Raw genomic sequence first — 23,862 nt, forward strand, 5'->3', positions numbered from 1 at the left:
GCAGCATCAGCTCTTTTTAATAACAGCTTTAATTTTGGTTGGTGGTCTTAAGTTCGTTCTTTATTCAGGTTACTAAGAAAATCTCAACTCCTTTATATCTTGTAAAGCTCCAAAAAGAAGTTTTTTTGTGAGCTATCCACTCATTATTACATTTAATACTGATTTTGGTTTTTGTATGTTCTGCTTCACATAGACTCAAACTGAAAAATTGGCCAAAGTCTACCAGCCCAAGCGTGCAGCTTTGAGTTCAAGAAGTACCATTTGTGTGGCACATCTGCTAGCTGCCCGCGAGGACCTGTCTAAGATTATGCGAACCAGCAGTGGCTTAATCCGAGAGAAGACTGCATGTGCTGTTAATAAGGTAAAATAAAGTTAGGCTTTGTTAGTAAGGACAAATATGAAACCTGACTTGACATTGTTATAGTGTGCAATTGAGTACAATAAAAGTGAGTCATGTCCCTAAAGTCATTAAATTGTTAATTGTGTTGCCACCTCCTAATGAGTTTGAACTTCAGTTTCAATTTCTTTCACTGTTGAATTGGTAAATAAAACAGTATTTAATGTTAGAGTTTCACGTTGAGTTTGTCCTTTTGTAGAGCAGTTAATGACAATGATCCTGAATGCTTCAAAGTCATTTCCACTGGCAAATGTGACACTTCCAATATCCCACAAACAGCTAACAGAAATTTTGATTTTGTTCATAGGGATGGGTGATAAATGCTGGCTTAGCCAGCGACGCTCTCATCCCGATTGCCCAGAGGGCAGTTAAGAATCAACCACATTGTATGTTTGTCTGATTTGCTTTACTTCCAAAGCTTTTAGTTAGGAGAGGAATGTTGTCCCAGGCTTCTGGCAAGCTCCTTTCCTTTTTCTCTTTTAAAATAATAGAATGAAATCTTCAATTTCTTATGATTCAACAATAAATTTAGAATGTCTGACTAGCAGCAAATCCTTTATTGTATTTATCTGCTGCAAAACTCAGTAACTCTGACAAATTCAGCAAAAATAACTGCAACTGCTACTAATATTTGTCTGCAGCACACAAATGTTCAAGAATAAAAAACAGTTGGGTGCTCACATTCCATTAGTGTGTTTTCTTACATCTCCTCCTATTTGTTTTTATTAATTAATGTAAGTTACTAAATGAAAGTTGTTGAAAGGTTTTGTTAAGTGAATCATGTTGGACTGCTTTAATTTTATTCTTTGTAAGGCTTGGGGTTGATACGACAATGTACCTGATGTGTGAATAGATTTTCAAAGCGCATTTAGTAAAGTACCACGTAATAATCTTGTTAGCAAATTTGAAGCCTGCAGGATTAACAGAGTGTTGGCTACTTGGCAAAATAATGGACCGTAGGACAGTGTAGTGCTGTTGATATTGGAATCACTGCTGTTTTTGTATGTTAAATGACCTGGATTTGGGTCTATGCAGCATAATTTAAAGTTTGCAGATTACCTAAATCGTGGAACTGTATTAAGCAATGAGGAGGATAATAATAGATTTCAGTAGAATATTGACTGAAATGGGTAAATGAATGGTAGGTGAAATTTGATGTTGATTTATTTTGGAAAGATAAATGAAAAGTGGCAATATAAAACAATCAGTAGTTTCACAAATAATGTAGGAACAGACTTGAACATGCGCGCACACAAATTTGTGGAGATAGCTGGAAAAGTTCTGGTGGCCCAGTTAAATCATACAGATCCTTGTATAGATTATGAAAAACAAGGAAGTTACATAAAGGCTTTGTAAAACATTGGACAAATCCTACATGCATATTATGACTTATTTTGAGTACCACGCATTAGGAATCATGTTAACTCCTGAGAGAGGAAAGAGAGACAACATGCTGGAATGTACTAGAGATGACAGACTTCAATCACGTAAAGACTAGAGAGAATGGAGTTGTTATCCTTTTATACCTGAAGATTATGGGGGTTATAATTATTAAAGGAATAGCTGTACATAAAGACAAACTGTTTCCAGTGGTGAAATGGTCAGTAACTAGTGGACATAGATTTAAGCCTAAATGGTGGGTCTGATGGGGCAGAACAAGGAGGACATAGAGGGCAGCAATTTGTGCAATGAGTTGGTATGATCTAGAATGTGCTGCCTGAAACGTTAGTGAAAGCCATTGAAGGGAGGAAATTTACAGGGTGATTTGAAAAATATAGGGGAATATCACTAATTGGGCAGTTTGTACAAGATCCAACAGCTTGTACTTCATCATTTTGTTATTTATCCTGACTACTTGACTGACTATTTTGTATTCTGGAAGTATATAAGAACTAGGAGCAGGAGGAGGCCATCTGGCCCTTTGAGCCTGCTCTGCCATTTCAATAAGATAATGGCTGATCTTTTTGTGGCCTCAGTTCCACTTACCCACCCTCTCACTATAACCTTTACTTCCTTTACTGTTCAAAAACTTTCTTTCTTAGCTTTGAAAGTATTTACTGAGGAAGCCTCAACTACTTGCCTGGACAAGGAATTCCATAGATTCACAACCCTCTGAGTAAAGACGTCCCTTCTCAATTCAGTCCGAAATCTGCTCCCTCTAATCTTGTGGCATTGCCCTCTTGTCCGAGTTTCACCTGCCAATGGAAACATTCTCTCTCTACTTCTATCTTATGTATTCCCTTCATAATTTTATATTTCTAGAAGATGCTCCTCATTCTTCTAAATTCCAACGAATATAATCCCAGTCTACTCCATTTCTTCTCATAGGTCAACCCCCATCCCATCCAAAACAGTGAACTTCCTTTGCACCCCCTCTAGTGCCAGTACATCCTTTCTCAAGTAAGGAGACCAAACCTGCACACAGTACTCCCAGGTGTGGCCTCACCAGCACCCTGTACAGTTGCAACATAACTTCCCTGCTTTTAAACTCAGTCCCTTTATCAATGCCTCCTTAATTACCTGTTGCACCTGCAGACCAACCTTCTATGATGCATTGTTTTTAAATAAAACTTTACATTGCGATGTCCAAAACTGTGAATGCCTGAACTAATATTGTTCAAGACTTTCATACTTCCAATAACTTTGTCCCTTGGTTTCTTCTTTTTGCAGGTACTTATGGGACGAGTGCCAGACAGGGGCGGCAGGCCAAATGAAATTGAGCCCCCTCCACCAGAAATGCCACCGTGGCAGAAGAGACCAGACAATGTCCAGTCCAGCAGTGGACGTGGAAGAGGTGGATATGACCAAGGGTCTTATGGAGGAGGTGGAAGAGGTGGATACGAACAAAGCTCCTATGGAGGAGGTGGAAGAGGTGGATATGACCATGGCTCTTATGGAGGAGGTGGAAGAGGTGGATATGAACACAGTTCTTATGGAGGAGGTGGAAGAGGTGGATATGACCAAGGCTCTTATGGAGGAGGTGGAAGAGGCGGATATGACCAAGGCGGGCGAGGTGGGGGCCGTGGTGGATATGATAGGACAGAACAAGGAGGACGTGGCGGAGGCAGAGGAAAAATTCAAGGCGGATGGTCAGACGGAAGTGGCGGCCATCAAGATTCTAGCTATCAAGGGGGGCATGGCAGTTACCATAGTGGTGGTTACCACAGTGGTGGCTACCAAGGCAATGCTGGTTACCAAGGAGGTGGCTACCATGGGGGTGGTGGAAGCTATCAAGGAGGTGGTTATCAAGGGGGTGGCTACCAAGGACATCAAGACAACCGGAATCAAGATAGCAGCCACGAGCAGGGTGGTGGTCGAGGTGCAGGACGTGGAGGTCGTGGTCGTGGGGGTCGTGGAGGGCGCGGGGGACAGGGTGGTGGCTGGGTCAACAGAGGTGGTCTAAACTATAACCAGGGAGGGCAGTTTGAGCAATATTTCCAGCATGGTGGCCAACAATACAATGCTTCTGGTTTCTATCAAGGTAGGCAGTATTCTAGCTAATATTTGATAGCTTTGACTATTGGCTTCGTCCTGCAAGAGTCACAAACTCAGCCATAAATAGTTACCAACTGTCGAATGCCACTAAAATCCAGTACCTTGTATTGAATCAGCAGTGCTGCAGATTTGTTTGTTAAACAAAGGGAAGCAAAACCACCCACCCTGCTTTCAGCAGGAGTGAAGGCTTGTGATTCTAAGTCTTTCTGTTTTGACCTCCCATCCCCACTCTTCATCAAATGGGTTTTAGGCTTAAAACTGTACTTAAAGCGCAGCAAAAAAAAACTGCTTCTCTGCATGTGAGACTGTCACTGGCAAGATTAAAACTCTTTATTTTGTTGAACGTGCACTACAGACCGAGCATATAAGCCCCAACTGAGCCTGGAAGCTTCCTTTTCTAATAGACTGGTGCTTTCAGCAAAACCTTTGCAGAGCTTACATTTCTCTAATATCTTCGATTAAGCCACGTGGTAACTTCCTGCTGGCTGTTAATTGTACATAACTGTAAACTTCACAAGCAGAGTGAATGACAGTCTGAAAGATGAGCAATTAAGTATCCGTGTGCTGTTTTGCTGTTTGAAATTGTTGGATTTTAGTTAAACACAGTTCATGGATGAGGGAAGGTATCAAAAGAGGATTTCAGTACCAACCTTTTATTTAAATGTGTGTAAGAAAGTGTGTGTATGCATATTTGCATTTTTACCCAAACATTGAATTGAGAAATTTGTGGTTTGGGTGACACCCATGGTTTTTTGTGTGTTTCTAACTTATAATGGTTGAGAAGTTTACTGTATGTCATCCCTTTTGCAAATGTGTGTAGTTTGAAAGCTGCAAAGGATATTCAGCACAGAAAGGGCTAATGTGTAGGTTTAACTAATTCAGCCTTAAATTATGCACAATGCCTATAATTCTACAGACAATTGCAAATATTGGCCAAGAATGGCTGACTGTATTTGTGAAATACAAATTGTTTTTGTTCCCATTGAATATTGGCAAGGGCCTGATCGTACATGGCACACTTCATTATTTGGAAGTTGAGGCAGTTGCTGAATATAACCCATGGTCAAAGAGCTGGAAATAAAAGAAAATGTGAAACAAGTTATCCTATATACACATTCTTGTGTTGTGATTTAATCACTGATTTCTTTTCAGTTTTGAGTAAAAAATATCAGTTCACATATCTTTCCTGTTGACTTTTTAATTGATCTGCCAGCATTGAAGTCATTGTAGCCCTCTGAGAATGTAAATTAAACACTTATAACTGACTTTGTATTCTGGATAGGTTGTAGCTACAGCTGGGTGGTAGGATTTTTGGAGGTTTTTTTGGCACTTGTTGCACGCTAGAGGTCACTGTTGTAAACAGAGTAACAGCTGTTGATTAACACGAGCTGATGCTAACTTGTGCTATTCTTGTCAGGAAGTATTTTTGATTTGTTGTTCTCTCTTCAAATTACTGTATCTTATTTTGAAGAGATCCTTAGCAACTGTTTCTGTCTTGCTCATTTAAATGGTTATCTTTGGCTGAAACTGCTGATCAATTCCCCTCAGGCTCATCTCTAGAGACCAGAAACACAGGCAAAGCATTTGTCAGCAACTAGAATCATGTTTTGATTCTTATTTGTATGTAACATAAAAAATTTTCTCTTTTCAAAAATAATTAAATCAAGGCTTTAACACTAGTTTGTCCAAAAATGGTGGGGCCAAATATAAACTGCTGAAGTTATTTAATTCAGTGGTGTATATACTGTACATTTCTGTTTGAAAATCTAAACTGCATTTAAGTCTAAAGATTGCCTGTTAAAATTCTCTTGTTAAGACTCTGGCTTTCTTTAGGGATTGATGCAATACTTTGACTTAGTGGGCAGAGAGATCCCGCTTGGCTCATAAAAACATAGTTGATTCTTTAATGTAGTAATCTAATGTAGTACAGATTAAATAAATTTTTGTTATGTAACAGATGTACTTGCATAATTTATTTAAATGTGGGAACTGATTTCCTGCTCAGTACAAAGAAATTTTTCAGTTAATTGCTTCAGACCCTTGTCCAGTTTGATCTTAATGCCAACATCAGCTGTAGGTGGCTTGTAGGAGCTGCTGCTTTTGTTCTTGATAAAAGAAAAGTAAATCAGCCTAAATTGCCTCTTCAAATTATCTGAACTTTTTCACAGAGAATTACAGGAATGCAGTCGAGGTTGAGTGAGGAAAGATTGAGGTTGTGCTGTGATAGGTATATTGATTGATTGACCTTGCTGCATAGGCTGATGTGTAAACTGTTCAATTAACAAATTATAACATTGGTTGAGGTGGGTGATGCAGTGTGTCAACGGAGTTATATCCAAGTGTAAGCCATAAATCATGCCAAATTTAACTGAGATTATTAAAATATTCCGAGCTGGGGATATAATTGCTTACGGTAGAGGACACCTTCATTACAGAGTGAAATCACTCTTTGACTGATTTACCTAAAGAAATTTGCTATATGTGAAGCTTAGGAACATTTAAACAGCTATCCAAATCAAAGATTGTGCCCAGAAACAGCAATTATTTAGTTGTGGTATGGGTTCCTGGTATTTCCATATTCTATAGTAAGTGATTTTGATTCCCCATATTCATTTTTAAAGCTGCTGGAAGTTGGTAGGGATGAGGTCAGCTGGTATGGATACTGAAACCAGAAGTTGAATGGAAAAGAGCAACTATGTCTGAATATTAACAGTTGAATAGGAGAACCAGCAGAGGGGAAAACTGCACCCTTCCCCTACCAGAACATGGCTTGAGCCATTTCTGTTATAGTCATGAGCCTGGTCAATCACTTACCCCATTGGCTATTTGATTCTATTATCGGACTATTTCAAGATTTGTTTTTGCTTATAAATATCATGTGGTTATTTCATCCCTGTGCCACAAGTCTACTCGAAGTTTAAATACATAAAATATTTCTCGCCACATTCACAAGTGATCTTCACTATATTTGCAAAAGGTTATGTGAATGGAGCTGCCGAACATTGTAGCTCCCCTGTTGGAATGTTGCAGTGCAGAATGTTTCCGTAATAAATACTATTCTGGATGTAAAGTATTTTAAGGATAGAAGGATGTGTTAGGTGACAAAATACGATTGACACATGATTTGTTTCAAATTCCCAGTGCAAAGCTATTTGTTCGAGTTTTTCATAATTTGGAAGATTATAATTGTGTTGGAAGGTATAGTGTGTAGGAGCGGCACAGTGGCTCAGTGGTTAGCACTACTGCCTCACAGCGCCGGGGACCCGGGTTCAATTCCAGCCTCGGGCAACTGTCTGTGTGGAGTTTGCATATTCTCCCCTGCAAAGATGTGCAGGTTTGGTGAATTGGCTATGCTAAATTGCCCGTAGTTAGTCAGGGTTGATTAGTCAGGGGTGGGTTCCTGTTCAGAGGGTTGGTGTGGATTTGTTGGCCCGAACGGCCTGTTTCCACACTGTAGGTAATCTAATCTAAACTACCATTCTTTGACAGTGTGAGTTAATTGGTATAATGTATTAACCACATTGATAGGAATTAAGGATATTATCTGTAAAAATCGTGGTCTTTGTCTTTGATTTACAAAACCTGATTCTATTTTTGTCAAACTTCAACTTTCCTGATTTGTTTTTATTACAGAAATCTTGCTCTTATTCCAATGTTGATTCCAAATAGTCATTTTATTAAATTGCATTGTGTCAAAACAACAAAGGAAAATTTGCACTTGTAATACCTATAGTTAACACTCAAGTCTCCCATTTTGAATTGGCAATCATTGATGCAAAACTGGTACTTGTGAAAACAATAGATATTACTCTACAGATTTTAATATTGAATTCATTGTACTTCGTGTATACCCAAAGATTAACTATTTAGTATAAATAGTGCAAATTTTGGTGGGTTTTTTTTCTCTCTCTATCTTTCTCTCTGTTCTATGTCTCTGTCTGTCTTTGTGTGCATGTCTTTGTGTCTCTCTTCTGAAAATTAAAGTTTTCCTTTGCAATTTAAGGGGGATAATTGAGTCCAGTTAGGACAGGTTTTGACCAAGAAGTACCTAAACATTTATATTTGTGTGCTAATGAAAATAGTTTGGACAAACCCCTCCAAACGTGTTATGCAACCAGTTGTGTCTGGGCCTTCAATTGGGGATCATACAACTAATTATTTTTAAGCAAAAATAGAAAACTATTTTCATGCTTTAGAATCAAAACATTTTACAGCAAGAAAACGGACTCTTCGGTCCAACTCGTCCATGCCAACCAGATATCCTAAATTGATCTAGTTCCATTTGGTCCTCTAAACCCTTCCTATCCATCCAGGTGCCTTTTAAATGTAATTGTAATAGCCTCCTCCACTTCTGGTAGCTCATCCCATACACACACCATGCTCTGCATGGAAAAAGTTACCTTTCAGGTGCCTGTTAAATCTTTCCCTTCTCACCTTTAAACCTATGCCCGCTAGTTTTAGTCTCCCCTCTGAAACAGATCTTGACTATTCACCCTATCTGTGCCCTTCATGATTTTATACAACTCTGCAAGGTTGCCCTTCAGCCTCCAACCCTGCAGGGAATATAGCCCCAGTCTTTTTGGCCTCTCCCTATAGCTCAAACCCTCCAACCCTGTTCACATCATTGTAAATCTTTTCTGCACCTTTTCAAGTTTAACGTTTTTGTTTAATAGCGGGGAAACCAAAATGAATGCAGTGTGCTTTAAGTTTTTAAACTTTTGTGTGTTGATGGAAATGTTCAACTCTGAAAAGCCTCCGCTTTTGAAGAGCATCTTTCCTATCCAAATCTCTCATTAACGTTCTTGTTGGGATTTTTGAAGACCATGCCAATCTGTCCCATATTACAGGCAGATGGAATTATAAGAACTGATCTTCTTTGGACTTTTCCTGGTTTAGAGGATAAGGCATTGATGGAATTCATGGACATGGGTGCCTGCTGCAACACAATGCAATGAATATAGTTGTGAATGTTGTGTTTGTGCCAATGTTAATGTGCAATGAGTTCTTTTAAACATCATTTGGATAAGTACTTCTTCCTTTTAAATTTTTGAATCAAGGAAGTTATTCCTAGCCCTAATAGGGTAGACTTTAGACTTAAGCTCCATTCCTGTAAAACAGCTTGGAGCAGTTTATTGCATTAACAGTTGAGCAGTTTTGGTAAGGGAGAGACGTTTGTGTGTTTAGCTTTTACCTTTGCAGATGTAAAATAAACATGCTGTCATCTTGTGACACTTTTATATGATGAGTAGTTTGAGCAGGCCAGTAGTTGTAACTGCAGCAATATCAATATTTAATCTGACAACAAAAATCAATGAAATTAAATCCATAAATAGTTGGAAAAGAAAAGTAATGCAGAAATGAGTAATGATGGGTCATTTTAACAAATAGCAAGCATCATTGTAATTGTTGCTTCCTGTGCTTTAATTGTTATGTCAACATAATTTCTGGGCCTGATGAATGACCATTGATTCCTGCAGTGGATCTTTGCTCAATAGAATTAAGTGGGGTATCAAACTTCTTGATTTTTAAAAAATCAATAATCACATTTCAGTAGATTATTGCATTAAGAGTAGAAGGATGTCTTTTGAAAAGCTTAGACAAAAGATCAATCCGGGGCATATGCTCAACCATAGACTGAACGTTGAGACAAAGAACACGGTGTAGCAAAGCAATGACATTGCAGTTGAAGCTTGCGTGTCTAAAGTCAGAAAGCTGTAAAATTGGGCATCTAACAAAAATTCATATTTGATGTTCAACTAGAGACATTAAACTGACTTGATTAGAATTTTAAACAATGAGAGAATGCAAAAAAAGATTTCAGTGCTCCAAGCCTTTTTGTTTAAAGGAAAATTTCAGTGATTTGATCTGAATTTACTTGATTTCTACCCAATCTAATTATTCTTGGCTGGAGTCTTAAATTGAAATACTTTTTTGTTCATGTATATGGGTGCCACAGGCTAGACTTTTATTGAATTCCCATTTCTTCATCTGCCATGGAGGGATTCAACCCATATCTTAAGAACATTAATCTGGAATTCTTGATTACTAGTCCAGTGACCTTTCCATGAAAATGCCACCTCTCTTGTTGAAAAAGGAGTCATGTTGTTGAAGCTATTTGTCTTGCCCTCATCGAGACAAATGCAACAATGTTGAATTTTAAATGATCACAGCTATTTATACTGCAGGAATAAAAGGGCACTAATTGGGTAGCAAGTTGATTTTGTTGGCTCAGGCATTGCTATGGAGAAAGTAAAGGGAAACTATAGTTTTCCCTTGTTTTCCAGTTAAACAATACGGAATAATTTAAACAGTTTTTAAGCAACTGTTATGATTGTTATGATAAGCGGTTATGATTGTAATCTACAAAAATAGAAATTGTTTCAGAAACTCCACAGGTCTTGCAGCATCTTCAGAAGAAGGGTAATTGGATTCGAAACATTGACTCTGCTTTCTGTCCACAGATGCTGCCAGACCTGAATTTCTTTCGCAATTTATGTTTTTGTTCCAGATTTCCAGCATCTGCAATTCTGTTTCATTTTTAGGTGTAATGTAGCTTGTTTACATGTGCTAGAAATACGTTCATTCTTGGGACCTGTTCTTTGCAAATAAAGTGAATAGGTTTCAGGCAGGCAAGCGAGCCTTTTATGCATAGGAAAGGGGTTCCTGTACATAAATATGTACTGCTCCTAGGAAGCATAAATGAGCCATGTCACATTGACCAATTTGATTTACATTTTAACTAACTAAAGATAAATTATCTTAAAATACTGAGAAGCAGACAAAGGCTGAAAGTTACCATGGCTGTCTTCATGACAATTGTCTCAATCAGCAGAGTCCAGTTGCCAACTAATCCACAGGAGAAAGTGAGGTCTGCAGATGCTGGAGATCAGAGCTGAAAATGTGTTGCTGGAAAAGCGCAGCAGGTCAGGCAGCATCCAGGGAACAGGAGAATCGACGTTTCGGGCATAAGCCCTTCTTCAGCATTCCTGAAGAAGGGCTTATGCCTGAAACGTCGATTCTCCTGTTCCCTGGATGCTGCCTGACCTGCTGCGCTTTTCCAGCAACACATTTTCAGAACTAATCCACACCCCTTTCTTCCTCTAGTATAAATGGTTTTGATAGCTTAAAATTTGGTTTGACCAGTGCACAAACTCAGCAACATGCCTGTCGTCTTCAGAAAAAGTCAAGTTCTGTACAACCATTCCACTATTTGAAATAAAATAAGCATTAGCTCAACTTGATGTGACTGAGTTGAGTATGCTGTGACTTGTTGTTATTAAAGAGCCGCTCTTTGCTCCAGCTCTGCTTTGTCGGTGAGATCACATGATGCAGATTCCAACATCAGCAAGGCTACTGTGCAAGATGTCAAATTATTGACCTGTATTAATGCATTAGAAATTTACCAAACATCCTTAAAATAGCTGATGTTGGAACACAATATTTGAGGTATATGTTGGATTTTCCTAAATTTTTCCACTTACAATTGTGATTCAAATATGCACATTTGTCTTGATGTACAAAACCCAAGTCTTTTCATTCTTGATGGATACAACCACGACGACAGAATTTAAAATTTTGAGGAAGAAATTTTAATGGTTTATTTCCTCCGTAGATCAGTTCCCCTTTTGAGTCTGATCAAAATATCAAAAGAACCACAACCAGAAATGTTGGGCACAGTTTTATCGCACTGAAATCCAATTACTTACACAGGATTACAGTTGTCCCAGTTGTGGTTATGTCAATTACTTTTACAAGTTGCAACTCTTGTAGCAGCTCCCAGAAGTTTGATCTGTTTTGTGGTTTGAGACTATGACAATAAAGCTACATTTATTGCTGTTTGTCCCCTAACTTGGGTTTATGCTTTTTAAACTTTTAACCAAGCCCTCCTTTCTGGATGAATAGACTATTGTCTCAGAAGCTACTGGATTTGGACCTTCCCATACATAAGATGTACAGCTTCCACATTCTCTGAGCTCCCTGGCTTTTTGTTGCAGAATGTGACTTAAAAATGATAAGTTAGCCTATTTTTGCAATCTGCTTCTTCTCAAAATAATTTACATCAGACTTGAAGTCTTGTACATATAAAGACAACAGTAGAAATGACCAGGAGCTTTAGCTGTATTATGTTATGGACTGTTCGCCAGGTCTACTTGTCTCATAGAAAAATAACAGTAAATGTGCTTAATTGAAAAGCTTTAAATTACATAGAGATAACAGACCATTTATGTTGTGTCTGGATCCAGAAGTATACTGAACTTGTGGTATCACCCTCTCCATAAACTAAATTCAACCTAGTGTGTCAGTTGAATGAGCAGTTTGGAAAAGGGTCCGCAGATGTTTACAGTAGTGGACTGTGTATTTTAGTTGGGATAAAGGAAGAGTTCTACTTTGTGGGATGTGAACCAATGGTTTCGCTCCAGTTGCTTTTATTTTGTTTGTCTGCCCCTGTTCCAAATAAATACAGAAGTGATTGGGCAGAAGTATTTAATGCAGGCTGAAACTCCAGTGCAGTACTGAAGGAGTGATGCTTAAAGATGTCATCCTCCTGAATTACTTTCTGTTGTTTTAGTTAAAGGTACTTGGAAAAATGGGATTTTTTTTCCCCACTCACCTAGCCATGCAGTTAAATTAGTTCCATATTTTATACATAAAATAAAATGTACCACAAAAAAGCAGCTCCTGGCCAGTGAATATTGTCACACAATATTGAGGTGTGAAAAATTGTACAATATTGGTGCTTGTTACCAGTTTGAGCTAAAGGACATTGTTGAGGAGGACCTTCTTCAACCCGTTCCCCCCCACCCCGTATTTTGCATTTGGAATGCTTTGATGATAGCAATGTGAGGAAATCCATTTTTCAAACACGCAATCCTCACCTTAATCAGCACCAAGACTTTTTATGAAATGGTTACACATCTGCATGGTATTGGCTTGAAAAAAGTTGGCACTCTGGTCTTCAAAGGCACATGAATAGTCCTGTGACTTTGATAGACAGCCCTGCTTACTACTCCGAGTTCTGTTGAGTAAATAGTGATATTAATTTCGGTGGTATGTTTCTTGGTTCTGGCATTTGGGATGTTCTTTTTCTCAGATAGTGGTTCTGTCCTTGAACAACAGCTTGACCAGCTTCTCTTTGACATGCCACAGTTTGGATTAGAAGTGTTACACCCAAAACATTGACTTCTCCATTTCCTGGTGCTGCCTGACTTGCTGTGTTCTTCCAGCCTCCTACTTGTAGAACATAGAACATTACAGCACCGTACAGGACCTTTGGCCCCTGAAGTTGCACCAACCTGTAGAACCAATCTGAAGCACATCTATCCTACACTATTCAATTTTCATCTATATGTCTATCCAATGGCCATTTAAATGCCTTTAAAGTTGGTGAGTCTACTGCTTTGCAGGCATTCCACGCCCCTACTGAGTAAAGAAACTACCTCTGACATCTGTCCTATATCTATCACCCCTCAATTTAATGCTATGTCCCCTTGTGCTAGCCATCACCATCTGAGGAAAAAGGCTCTCACTGTCCACCCTTTCTAACCCTCTGATTATCTTCTATGTCTCAATTAAGTTACCCCTCAACCTTCTCTCTAACAAAAACAGCCTCAAGTCCCTCCACTTTTCCTCATAAGACCTTCCCTCCATACCAAGGAACATCCTAGTAAATCTCCTCTGAGCCCTCTTCAAATCTTACACATCCTTCCTATAATGTGGTGACCAGAACTGTACACAATGCTCCAAGTGTGGCCACATCAGAGTTTTGTATAGCTGCAGTATGACCTCATGGCTCCAAAACTCAATCCCTCTACCAATAAAAATTAATATACACATACCTTCTTAACAACCCTATCAACCTCGGTGGCAACTTTCAGGGATCTATGTACATGGCCACAGAGATCTCTCTGCTCATCTACACTACTAAGAATCTTATCGTTAGCCCAGTATTTTTTATTCCTATTGCACCTGTCTACTTTGGATTCCAACATCTGCAGTTTTGTCTTTAACTGTTTGGGTTTCAGGCACTGAATCTATTTCCCCAGCCAAAGCCATTTTAAATATAGCCATTCGCATAAAATGAACTGGCACTGAGCTCCCCATCAGTCAGCCAGTGTAACGTTGGCAGTAAAGCCAAAAAAATTGAATCCTGCTGGCAACCACCATAACTCCCAACAATCTCCTCTTCAGTTCATGGGGGAGATTCGAACCTCTAGCTTGTGGAATAGAGGTGGCTAGAGACACTGCCAAATATGTGACATTACTTCCTTAACTATGATTGATAATATAATTTTGAGACAAACGACCAGAATGCATCATGTGCAAAAATTGATAGACTGTGTCACTTCAGCAACACAGACCGAGAATGCAGCACTGCCCTGTCCAGTGGGGAAGAGGGGTCAATGCTAAAAGGATTATCTTACCCTTGTGCAACTGGTCACTGATGCAGCAAGTCCAGCAGGAAAAACAATTTTTACACTATTAAAAGCATTCCTGCATGTTTTAATCAGTGCAATACCAGCTCTACTCTTTGAGCTAAGTATAATTACAAGCAGCAGAAAGGCTGCAGGATCCCATCCAAATCACCTGGAAGACTCCACAAATGGCATTGCCCAGATCGAATACAAATCATTCTTTATTTCGGGTGCACCGAAGACTGCCTTAAAATTAGGCTCGGGATTTCTGCCTGGGGGTAGCACAACAACATGGGTAACATTTACTCCTGGTTTCTGACTACCTGAATATGATTGGAATAGAGACAATAGAATCATTCCTGAAGAAGGGCTAATGCCCGAAACGTCGATTCTCCTGTTCCCTAGATGCTGCCTGACCTGCTGCGCTTTTCCAGCAACACATTTCCATCCCTTTATTTAAATTTAAACCAGGCATGTTGACTGTATGGAAAGACTCCTAGCAAATGAGGTTCACTTGCCAATCAATCAGCGTTCTCCTCTTGTTCAGTGTAAATGTTAGTTTCTTCCTTGATTAGCATTATTGCAAATTGATGAGTGCAAGAATAAAATGTCCTTTGTCATCAGTGCTCAAGCTTTGTACTGCTAAATGACTAAATGTGAAATATTCTAAAACTGTGACAGCCACATTTAATATAACATTTAAAAGTTTTATTTGGTACGTGTAATGTGCTGTAAGTATCCTCTTGAATGTAATAATTGCAATTGTTTCGCTTTCACAGGCAAGTTACCCCAAAAATATGAGGTAATGCTGTGCTTCCAGTTTTACACAATGATTAACTTCCAAAAACCTGAATAGAAAAACTTGGCAGCCATAGGAACTTTCCAGTTAATTTGGAACTATTTTCCAGTTTCATCATGATTTGATTGCTGACATTTGCTGAGTTGCTTGTGTGTTTCTTGTTGAAATTGTAGGTGCCCACCACGATATTCTTAATTTGCATGTTGAAATATAATTCTTTGCTTTTCCAGGACTATGGGATTTGTGCATGAGATCTGACCAGCTGCCAGATGATGCATCAGGTATGATGGAGTTGAGGTGTGGTGGGCATACGCTGGTGAAGTTTGTGAGATATTGATAGATTAAACAAGTGAAGGAGCAAGAGTTATGCCATTTTATACAAATGATTTATCATTTTAATGATACTTGCCAGATAGAGGTTTGGAAATGATGTACTTTATGAAAACTGACAAATAGACAAGAACACAAAGCAGTTACACAATGGTTAAATAAACTACGATAATCGTAACTTCATAAATTTAGTAGCGCTGGCCAGTTATTCACTCCGATACCACTTTGGGCTGCATTGAGAGTTTTTGATGTTTTGCCTTGCGTAATGCACGTTCACTGCTCTTCATCTGTATCGGTCCCATTCTGCAGTGGCTCATGTTCCTCCTCTGTTTTGGCACACATGCTGGGCTTCTCATTTTCCCACTTGGCAAAGCCCCTGTCCTTTCCCTCTTTTCCTTGAAATTTTGACTTCATTTTTGGGAAGGTGTGAGAGCCTGAGTCGCCAGCAGCCCACCCACTCTCATGCCACAGGGGCTCTGTCTGTGTGGCCTGGCTGGCCGTAGCTCTCTGTAAGCGTACGGAAATCTTCTGAGCTGAGCCCGTCATTAGTGTGATTGACCTGCCGTCAACAGCCTGGTTTCTGCTACTTTGGGGGAAATTGAACACTGCTCCATCTTGAGCTGCAAGTGAAGTGAAGAGAAAACATACAGATTGAAACTATTAACAGGGAAAAGCCAAAATCCACTTGGAAAGTTGGAGATTGAGGGAAACAATCCTTAGGGAAACAATCCTTAGCTGAAATATCAAGAGGCATGAAGTAAACTAATTGTGAGTAATTTATTTATCCTGAATTGAGTTCAACATCAGGCAAGAGAAATATAAAAACCAGGGGAGGCGGATTTAAGGTTCTCTGTAAGAGATGCAGGGGGAATGTGAGAAAGAACTTCAAATGCACTGAGTGCTGTTGCCTTCAGGGTGGTGGATGCAGAGGTGATCAATGAGCTGGAAAGGAAATTGGATGCACATTTGGAAATAACCTCTCAAAGTACAGGGAAATTGGGCTAGTAGAATATTTACTAGACAGTTGGCAAGGGCTCAATGGGCTGAATGGAATCTTGTAATGACTAATGTTAAAATGAGAGCAATTTTTCTCACATGTACACTGGTGGAAACATGAAACAAGTTCCTAGTAAGCAATAATCATGTCTCAATGAGCACCCTCTCAAAATAACAATGAATAATAACAAGGTTGATGATGACACATTAAGTACAGATACAAGATAACCTACATACTGTGGAACATTATCGAGACAATAAAGTGTTTTATTGCCTGAAACGCTTGCAAGTATCTTCTCAAAGATGAATTCTCCCTAAAAATTCAGCAGGGCTCCATAATACTGGGACAGCTATCTGTTTATTTTTAAAGTTTGCAATGGGCCACCTATTCTGACATTCAGATGTCAATCTATGATCCTCTGTGACTGTAGGTGGGTTGCTTGGTGACTTTACACCAGGAACCTGGGTTCAGTTCCATTCTCAGGTGACTGTGTTTGCACATTCTCCCTGTATCTGTGTGGATTTCCTCTAGGTGCTCCAGTTTCCTCCCACAGTCCAAAGATGTGCAGGCTATAGGTGGATTAGCTAGGGGAAGTGTAAGGATAGAGTAGGGGCAGTGCATCTGTTTGGGGTGCTCTTCAGAGGGTTGGTGTGGACTTGATGGACTGAATGACATACTTCCACATTTCAGGGATTTTATGTGTGAGTAGAGACCTGTTTTGCAAGTGCAACAGCGATATAAAGTGGGTAGCAATCGTAAAACAGCACCTGTAGTGTGACAGCAACATTAGATTAGATTACTTAGTGTGGAAACAGGCCCTTCGACCCAACAAGTCCACACCGACCCTCCACAGAGTAACCCACCCAGACCCATTTTCCCTCTGACTAATGCACCTAACACTATGGGCAATTTAGCATGGTCAATTCACCTAACCTGCACATCTTTGGACTATGGGAGGAAACTGGAGCATCCGGAGCAACCCCACACGGGCACAGGGAGAATGTACAAACTCCACACAGCCAGTTGCCCGAGGGTGGAATCAAACCTGGGACCCTGGTGCTGTGAGGCAGCAGTGCTAACCACTGAGCCACTATGCCTTTAACATAAAACCTTCAAAGGTGCTTCAGAAGAATATAATCAAACAAAACCTGGCATCAAGTAACATGAGGCAACATAAGGTCAGACAAGGAAATGTTTGGTCAAAGCAAAAAAGCATCTTCAGGGAAGAAAGAGATTGAGTGGCAGAGAAGTTACAAAATTTCAGATTGTCAGGTTTGTGCAACTGAAGAAATGATCACAATAGAGGAGGCAAAGAAATCGAGAATATGCAAGAGACCAGAGTTGGAAGTTCACCAGTGACAGAAATATTTAAATACATTAACATGGATTGATGTCAATAATCTAACTTCAGTTAAGAGCAGAAGCAGCGTCCTAACCGTTGTCGTAGTGTCCCTGTTTCTGGACCTAAAGGCTTGGGTTTAAGTCCCATCTGTACTAACATCTCTGAACAGCTTGGTGAGAAATATGTATAAAGTGACATTAAGAGCTATTTTGCTGCAGTAGTTTGTCCCTCCTGATCCATGAGCGTACCATAACATGTCAACATGTCTGTGATTGAAAATGTCCAAAAGCCCTGGAGATAGCATTCTTTTGTGGCATAGTGGTAGTGTCCCTACCTCTGAGTCAGGAGGCACCCATTCAAGTATCATCTGCTCAATATGTATAGTAACATCTCTGAACAGAGACTAGTTAGAAAATATCTGTGTTTCTCCAACACAATATAAATTACTGTACTCTGCTTACACAGTTCCAGTATCTCCCATTTCAGAAGTTTAAGAGAACCTCTGCACCCATGAAAGCACAAGCTTATTATATCCGGAAGGCAAACAAACATATTGGTCAGGGGATTAGAGAAATTTCAACTCTTGCAAAGTTGTATTAAATGCAGTATCAACTTAGCACCATCCCTGGCTTAGAGGGACAAGATTGTGGGGTCAAATCCTCCTTTAGGACATTGTCAATGAAGATTTTCAATGTCACTTAAGTCTAATGTCGAAGGAGTGCTGCACTGCCATTGCTGCCAGCTTTCAGACTGAACATTAAATTGGAGAACATGACTTCCCCTCCCTTCACACTGCCTCAGGAAAGCAGTCAACATAATCAAGTACACCTCCTCTCGTGGTTATACTCTCTTCCATCAGGCAGAAGATACAAAAGTTTGAAAACACATACCAACAGATTGACGAACAGCTTCTTCCCCACAGTTATCAGACTTATGAATGACTCTTATATATTAGAGTTGATCTTTCTCTGCACCTTCTCTGTAGCTGTAACACTATATTCTGCATCCTGTTCTATTACCCTGATATAGCACCTAACATGTGATTTGTCTGGTTATCACACAAAGCAATACCTATCACTGTATCTTGGTATACGTGACAGTAAATCAAATCAAAACAAAAAAAAAGCCTTCTCAGATTGACACAAAAGACCCATGGCGCTGTTTCTGAGAAGAGCAGATGAGTTAGCTCTAACAGATATTTTCACTCAACCATTCACATTGCTGCTGAATCTATGCAGCAGGTGGGACATGAACTCAGTCTTTCTGGGACAGAATAGTGGAGGCTTGTACATTTACAACATTTAAAAGCACCTGGATGGATTTATGAATATGAAGGGGTTAGAGGGATATGAGACAAATTCTGGCAAATGGGATTAGATTAGATTACCTACAGTGTGGAAACAGGCCATTTGGCCCAACAAGTCCACACCAACCCTCTGAAGAGTAACCTACCCAGACCCACTCCCCTACCCTAAGTTTACCCCAGACTAATGCACTGAACACTATGGCCAATTCATCTAACCCGCACATCTTTGGACTATGGGAGGAAATCCATGTAGGCACGGGGAGAATGTGCAAACTCCACACAGACAGTCGCCCGAGGTGGGAATCAAACCCAGGCCCTTGGCGCTGTGAGGCAACAGTGCTAACCACTGAGCCACCATGCTTAGTTTAGGAAATCTGGTTGGCATGGACAAATTGGACTGAAGGGTCTATTTCTATGCTGTACATCTCCAAGACAATCAATGTACCACAGGAGTTCCAGACCAATATTTATCCTTTAATCAGCATTGCTAGCAAGATTATTTTAGATTAGATTCCTACAGTTTGGAAACAGGTCTTTGGCCCAACCAGTCCACACTGACCCTCCGAAGAGTAACTCACCCAGACCCATTTCCCTCTGACTAATTGACCTACACTATGGGGCAATTTAGCATGGTCAATTCACCTGATCTGTACATCTTTGGACTATGGGATGAAAACCGGAGCACCCGGAGGAAACCCATGCAGACACATTGAGAATGTGCAAACTCCACACAGACAGTCACCACTCTCCTGTTTGTGGGGGAGCTTGTGTACTTATTGGGTATGTTTCCTGAGTTCCAATAGTGATTACAATTTAAGGAAGATCCTAGAATCTTGTTGTACGAAGATGCCCTTGTCTGTATGGTCAAAACAAATCTGCTACTAAGTATGGTCTAACTTTCCCGTAACAGGCCTACAGCCTTGAAATTTATGACACTTCAAATGCTCATCAAAGTATATTTTTGAGGTTTCCCGCCTTAGCTATCCTCCTAAGCAGCACATCCAGGCCCCACCATTTTCTGAGTGAAAAAGCTTTTCCTTTTATTTTTATAAAGAAAACATTAATTGAGGATGTATGGTCTGCAGCTTAAAAATGTGTTGCTGGAAAAGCACATAAGCCCGAAACATCGGTTCTCCTGTTCCTTTAATGCTGCCTGACCTGCTGCGCTTTTCCAGCAACACATTTTTAAGCTCTGATCTCCAGCATCTGCAGTCCTCACTTTCTCCTAGATGTATGGTGTGCAGCATTGTAAAAATGCAAGATGTGCCACTAAAATGTTGGAGAATGCAGTAGACTTCACCAGAGCGAGCCATTTTGAATGGATGGCCATCACTGTAAGAACGACATATTTTATTCTACTACAGGTTGACACAGTTTTAATAACAGTAAAACAAGTTGACAGACATGAGAAAAGAAGTATGATTCACATGAAAACTGGTTGCATAGCAGGAACTGTTTGCTGAAAGCTGGGCAAATGTGGATGATATGTGGATAGCTTTGATAAACTTCCAATACCATACTCAGAATTAATCTGCTAAGGGATAAAACACCCATTTTGCCCTAATACCATCCAAAGACATAGTGGAATGATCTAATTTCCTTGAATTTTAAGATATTTTCCTGGGATGTATGTTGGAAACTGTCCAATCAAACTGCTATCCAGTTCAATGACTGAATAGGAAAGGAATGTCCATCGTAGATTGTTCCACTAATAGGCTCAAAGTGATTATGAAAATTAGGTTTACTCCTTAATGTTGTAATCCTTCCAGAGTGCTGAAAGCAGGCTCAAGATATAACCAGTGAAGTGAAACTATTGCAAAACTGTTCTGACAGACAATCTGAGTGAAATACCCAAGAGTCACTTACCAAAGAAGCCTTGTTTTAAAAAAACAATGTATTTTCAATCATCCTGCGTGGACGTGTTATGGGACAATGTTGGGCTAGGTGGGACTTGAACCTGGATCTGCTGACCCAGATTAGGAACATTGCCACTACACCACAAAATGCCTTAAAGGCACCCTGAGGCTGTTTACTAATCAACCTGTAATGATGCACCTGTGGAGCAAGTAAGATTTGAACCCAAATGTCCTACTTCAGAGGTAGGGACACTACCACTTTGCCACCAGCCCCACTAAAAGCACCCTGTATGTCTGCAGTGTTGTTTTACGAATATAATTACTCACGGCCTAAACAGAGAATAAAATTGTATGTTCAATATGCTATCAGATGCTCAGTTTGAACTATCACATTGCAACCTCTCTAATCTGAAAATCCATTATTCCAGTTTTCTAGAAATTCAATGAGCACTTCTCCAACTTTATTACCATCATTTTAGTGCACTATTCTGGGAGCAGAAACATTGGGCATGCAGTGTTTTGATAAATAAAACAATTTTTATGATTGCTTTATAATGGTTTATGACTGTCTTATGTTTTGGCTAAAAGTTTGCATCTGCTTTGTTTTCCGATTGACATACTTTTGTTTAATTAGATTCTAAGATCATTCTATAATCCAGAAAAAAATTAAAATTCAGAAAGGAGTTAGAATTGATTCTGGTTACAACACATTGGCTGACTTTCCTTTTGGCTGATTTTGAATCTTAGCTTGAGAATCATGTCACTGCAGAGGAACCCTCGCTAATTTTTAATGTGATTGAGACCAGGGTGGGGGCAGAAGGTTGGTTGGGGGAGGTGGTGGGGGGGAATATTACCAGGTCACACTCGTGAACCTGCCATTGTTTTAGGGTGGCCTAGCTGGATGCCCACAAGTGGATTGGCCATGAAAGAGTTGGGAGAAAAACCAGGCTGAAGAGTGGGAAAAGACTTGCTGCATCTGCGAGAATGGAAACATTGAATGGTTATAGCACAGAAAGGGACTACTCAAGGCATAATGTATAAAAATTGGTAAGTTATGTTGCAGCTGATAGAACTTTTGTTAGACCACATTTGGAATATTGTGTACAGTTTTGGTCGCCACATTATAGTTGGAATGTGGAGGCTTTGAAGAGGGTACATAAAAAGTTTGCCAGGATTTTGTCTCAGGATTAGCTATGAGGAGAGATTGGACAAACCCGGTTTGTTTGAACTAGCGTGTCAGAGGCTGAGAAGCCACCTAATACAAGTTCACAAACTTAGGAGTGGCATGGATAAAATGGATAATTTTATATAATAACATAGGTTAGGATAGAAATAACATAAGTTTAAGATAAAAGGGGGAAAGTTTAAAAGGAGATGTGAGAGTTAAGTCTTTTACACTGAGGGTGGTAAGTGCCTGGAATGGAAGTGGTAGAAGCAGTTACAATAGCAACATTTAAGAGACATCTTGACAGATACATGAGCAGACAGAGAACAGACGTTTATAGGCCACATGGAGGCAAAAGGCTTTTAGTTTAGAATGGTAGCATGTGTCAGTGTGGGCTTGGTGAGGCTAAAGGGTCTGATCCTGTGCTGTTCTGCCCATCATGTCTATGACAGCTTTCTGCAAGGGCAGAGGTTACTAGACTCATTAATATGTGACAGTAGAGTGGACATCACTATTAGTGGCTGAATATTTAATGTATCATATCTGGTGTGTTCCCAGTCCCATTAATATATTTTTAAAAAGTCATATGTTCAGCCTATTGATCATGGCTGCATAATATAGAACAATAACACTATATATTCCCCTGAAGTGGGAATGAGAGGCAGGAAAAGAATCACAAAGATGCACTTTTCTAATTATTCCCAATTTGACATTCCAAGAACCATAAGAGTGTTCCTACCATTTCCATAGGAGTGTGTCATAGGGCTGCTGGGCAGAGAGCCATGTGAGTGTGGAGGTGGTGAAGCACTCTCCAAGGAGGAGCTCTTGGGCAGCTTCTGGCATGCTAACACTAAAAGGTCTTTGCATTGCTTATGACAATTCACACCACAGTCTGCAGAGCAAAAAAGGTCAGCGTTACACAGATTGACAGACATCATCCTCAAGCAATGTTAGCATGACAATGGATCACATGCCCAAATTACTTGTGTATATATTGACATTTTAAGTACAATGCATGTTTTCTTTTTAAAGAGAAAGGGCCTACAGGCTAAAAGGTGTCGGAGAATGTACGTTCAATGGTTGTCTGGAAAATTTCTATCTGATTACACTGAGTCCTACAGAAATCATGGAATGTTGCACCTGAAACGTGTCAAGGGAACTCGATACAACAACACTTTAAAAAAATTGAACTGTGATCTCTTGTGGCCACAGAGTAATAAGGGGCTGATTACCCCTTTCTCGTGCATTGTGTCCCAGACTTCAGGTATGATGTGAGTTGAAAGAAAGTTAAATCTGGGCAAAAAAAACCATGTTTGTGTTTTACGCTTCCAGGGATACATGATAAGCTAACGCCACCCCTGGTTTATGTGTGTTAGACAGCAAGCATGCTAGCTTCATGTTTGAGTTCCACTGTGACAAAGCATGCTGTGAAGCTAAGGACTTCCACTAGATAGCCCTCTATCTCTCTGATTACTGAAAACATATCAAGTCAACAGGATGACTTGAGGGAAACTGCAACTTTCACCTACCTGTAGAAATAAGAATTTCCAAAACACTACTCAACTGCCAAAGTCAGCACAACCAGAATGTCACACCTTGGTCGCTGCAATGTTTCCATTTACACAAACCAACCAAAGACTGATTTGGGATTTTTGATTTGAATGGCAGTTGTAACAGTGCTCAGCTATTGGGTGAAAATCACAAATGGAAAAGCTAGGAAAATAGATTAGATTACTTAGTGTGGAAACAGGCCCTTCGGCCCA

At 39.8% G+C, this 23,862-nt stretch overlaps 2 protein-coding genes across 3 annotated transcripts in view; one reads left to right on the forward strand and one right to left on the reverse strand.

The window, feature by feature from the left end:
* tslig3a (tRNA splicing ligase complex subunit 3A) overlaps positions 1-5,846 on the forward strand; it is a 35,959-nt gene extending 30,113 nt beyond the window's left edge. Inside the window, exons 7-8 of the mRNA XM_087991209.1 lie at positions 194-361; positions 3,068-5,846. Coding sequence (XP_087847335.1) covers positions 194-361; positions 3,068-3,898 — 999 coding nt within the window. The 3' untranslated portion in view covers positions 3,899-5,846. The remainder of the gene's footprint in view (positions 1-193; positions 362-3,067) is intronic.
* Positions 5,847-15,518: 9,672 nt separating this feature from the next.
* The window catches only part of rasgrp3 (RAS guanyl releasing protein 3 (calcium and DAG-regulated)), a 145,543-nt gene continuing 137,199 nt past the window's right edge, over positions 15,519-23,862 (reverse strand). Inside the window, exons 15-16 of one of the 2 annotated variants that reach the window (XM_043695504.2) lie at positions 22,839-22,991; positions 15,519-16,053 (exon numbers count right to left, since the gene is read on the reverse strand). In XM_043695504.2, coding sequence (XP_043551439.1) covers positions 15,707-16,053; positions 22,839-22,991 — 500 coding nt within the window. In that variant the 3' untranslated portion in view covers positions 15,519-15,706. The remainder of the gene's footprint in view (positions 16,054-22,838; positions 22,992-23,862) is intronic. The other variant, XM_043695507.2, reaches the window with a different exon arrangement.

This window comes from Chiloscyllium plagiosum, unplaced genomic scaffold (assembly GCF_037043375.1).
Source record: "Chiloscyllium plagiosum isolate Xiang-an unplaced genomic scaffold, Cpla_swu_hap1 HiC_scaffold_10, whole genome shotgun sequence".
NCBI classification, from domain to species: domain Eukaryota; kingdom Metazoa; phylum Chordata; class Chondrichthyes; order Orectolobiformes; family Hemiscylliidae; genus Chiloscyllium; species Chiloscyllium plagiosum.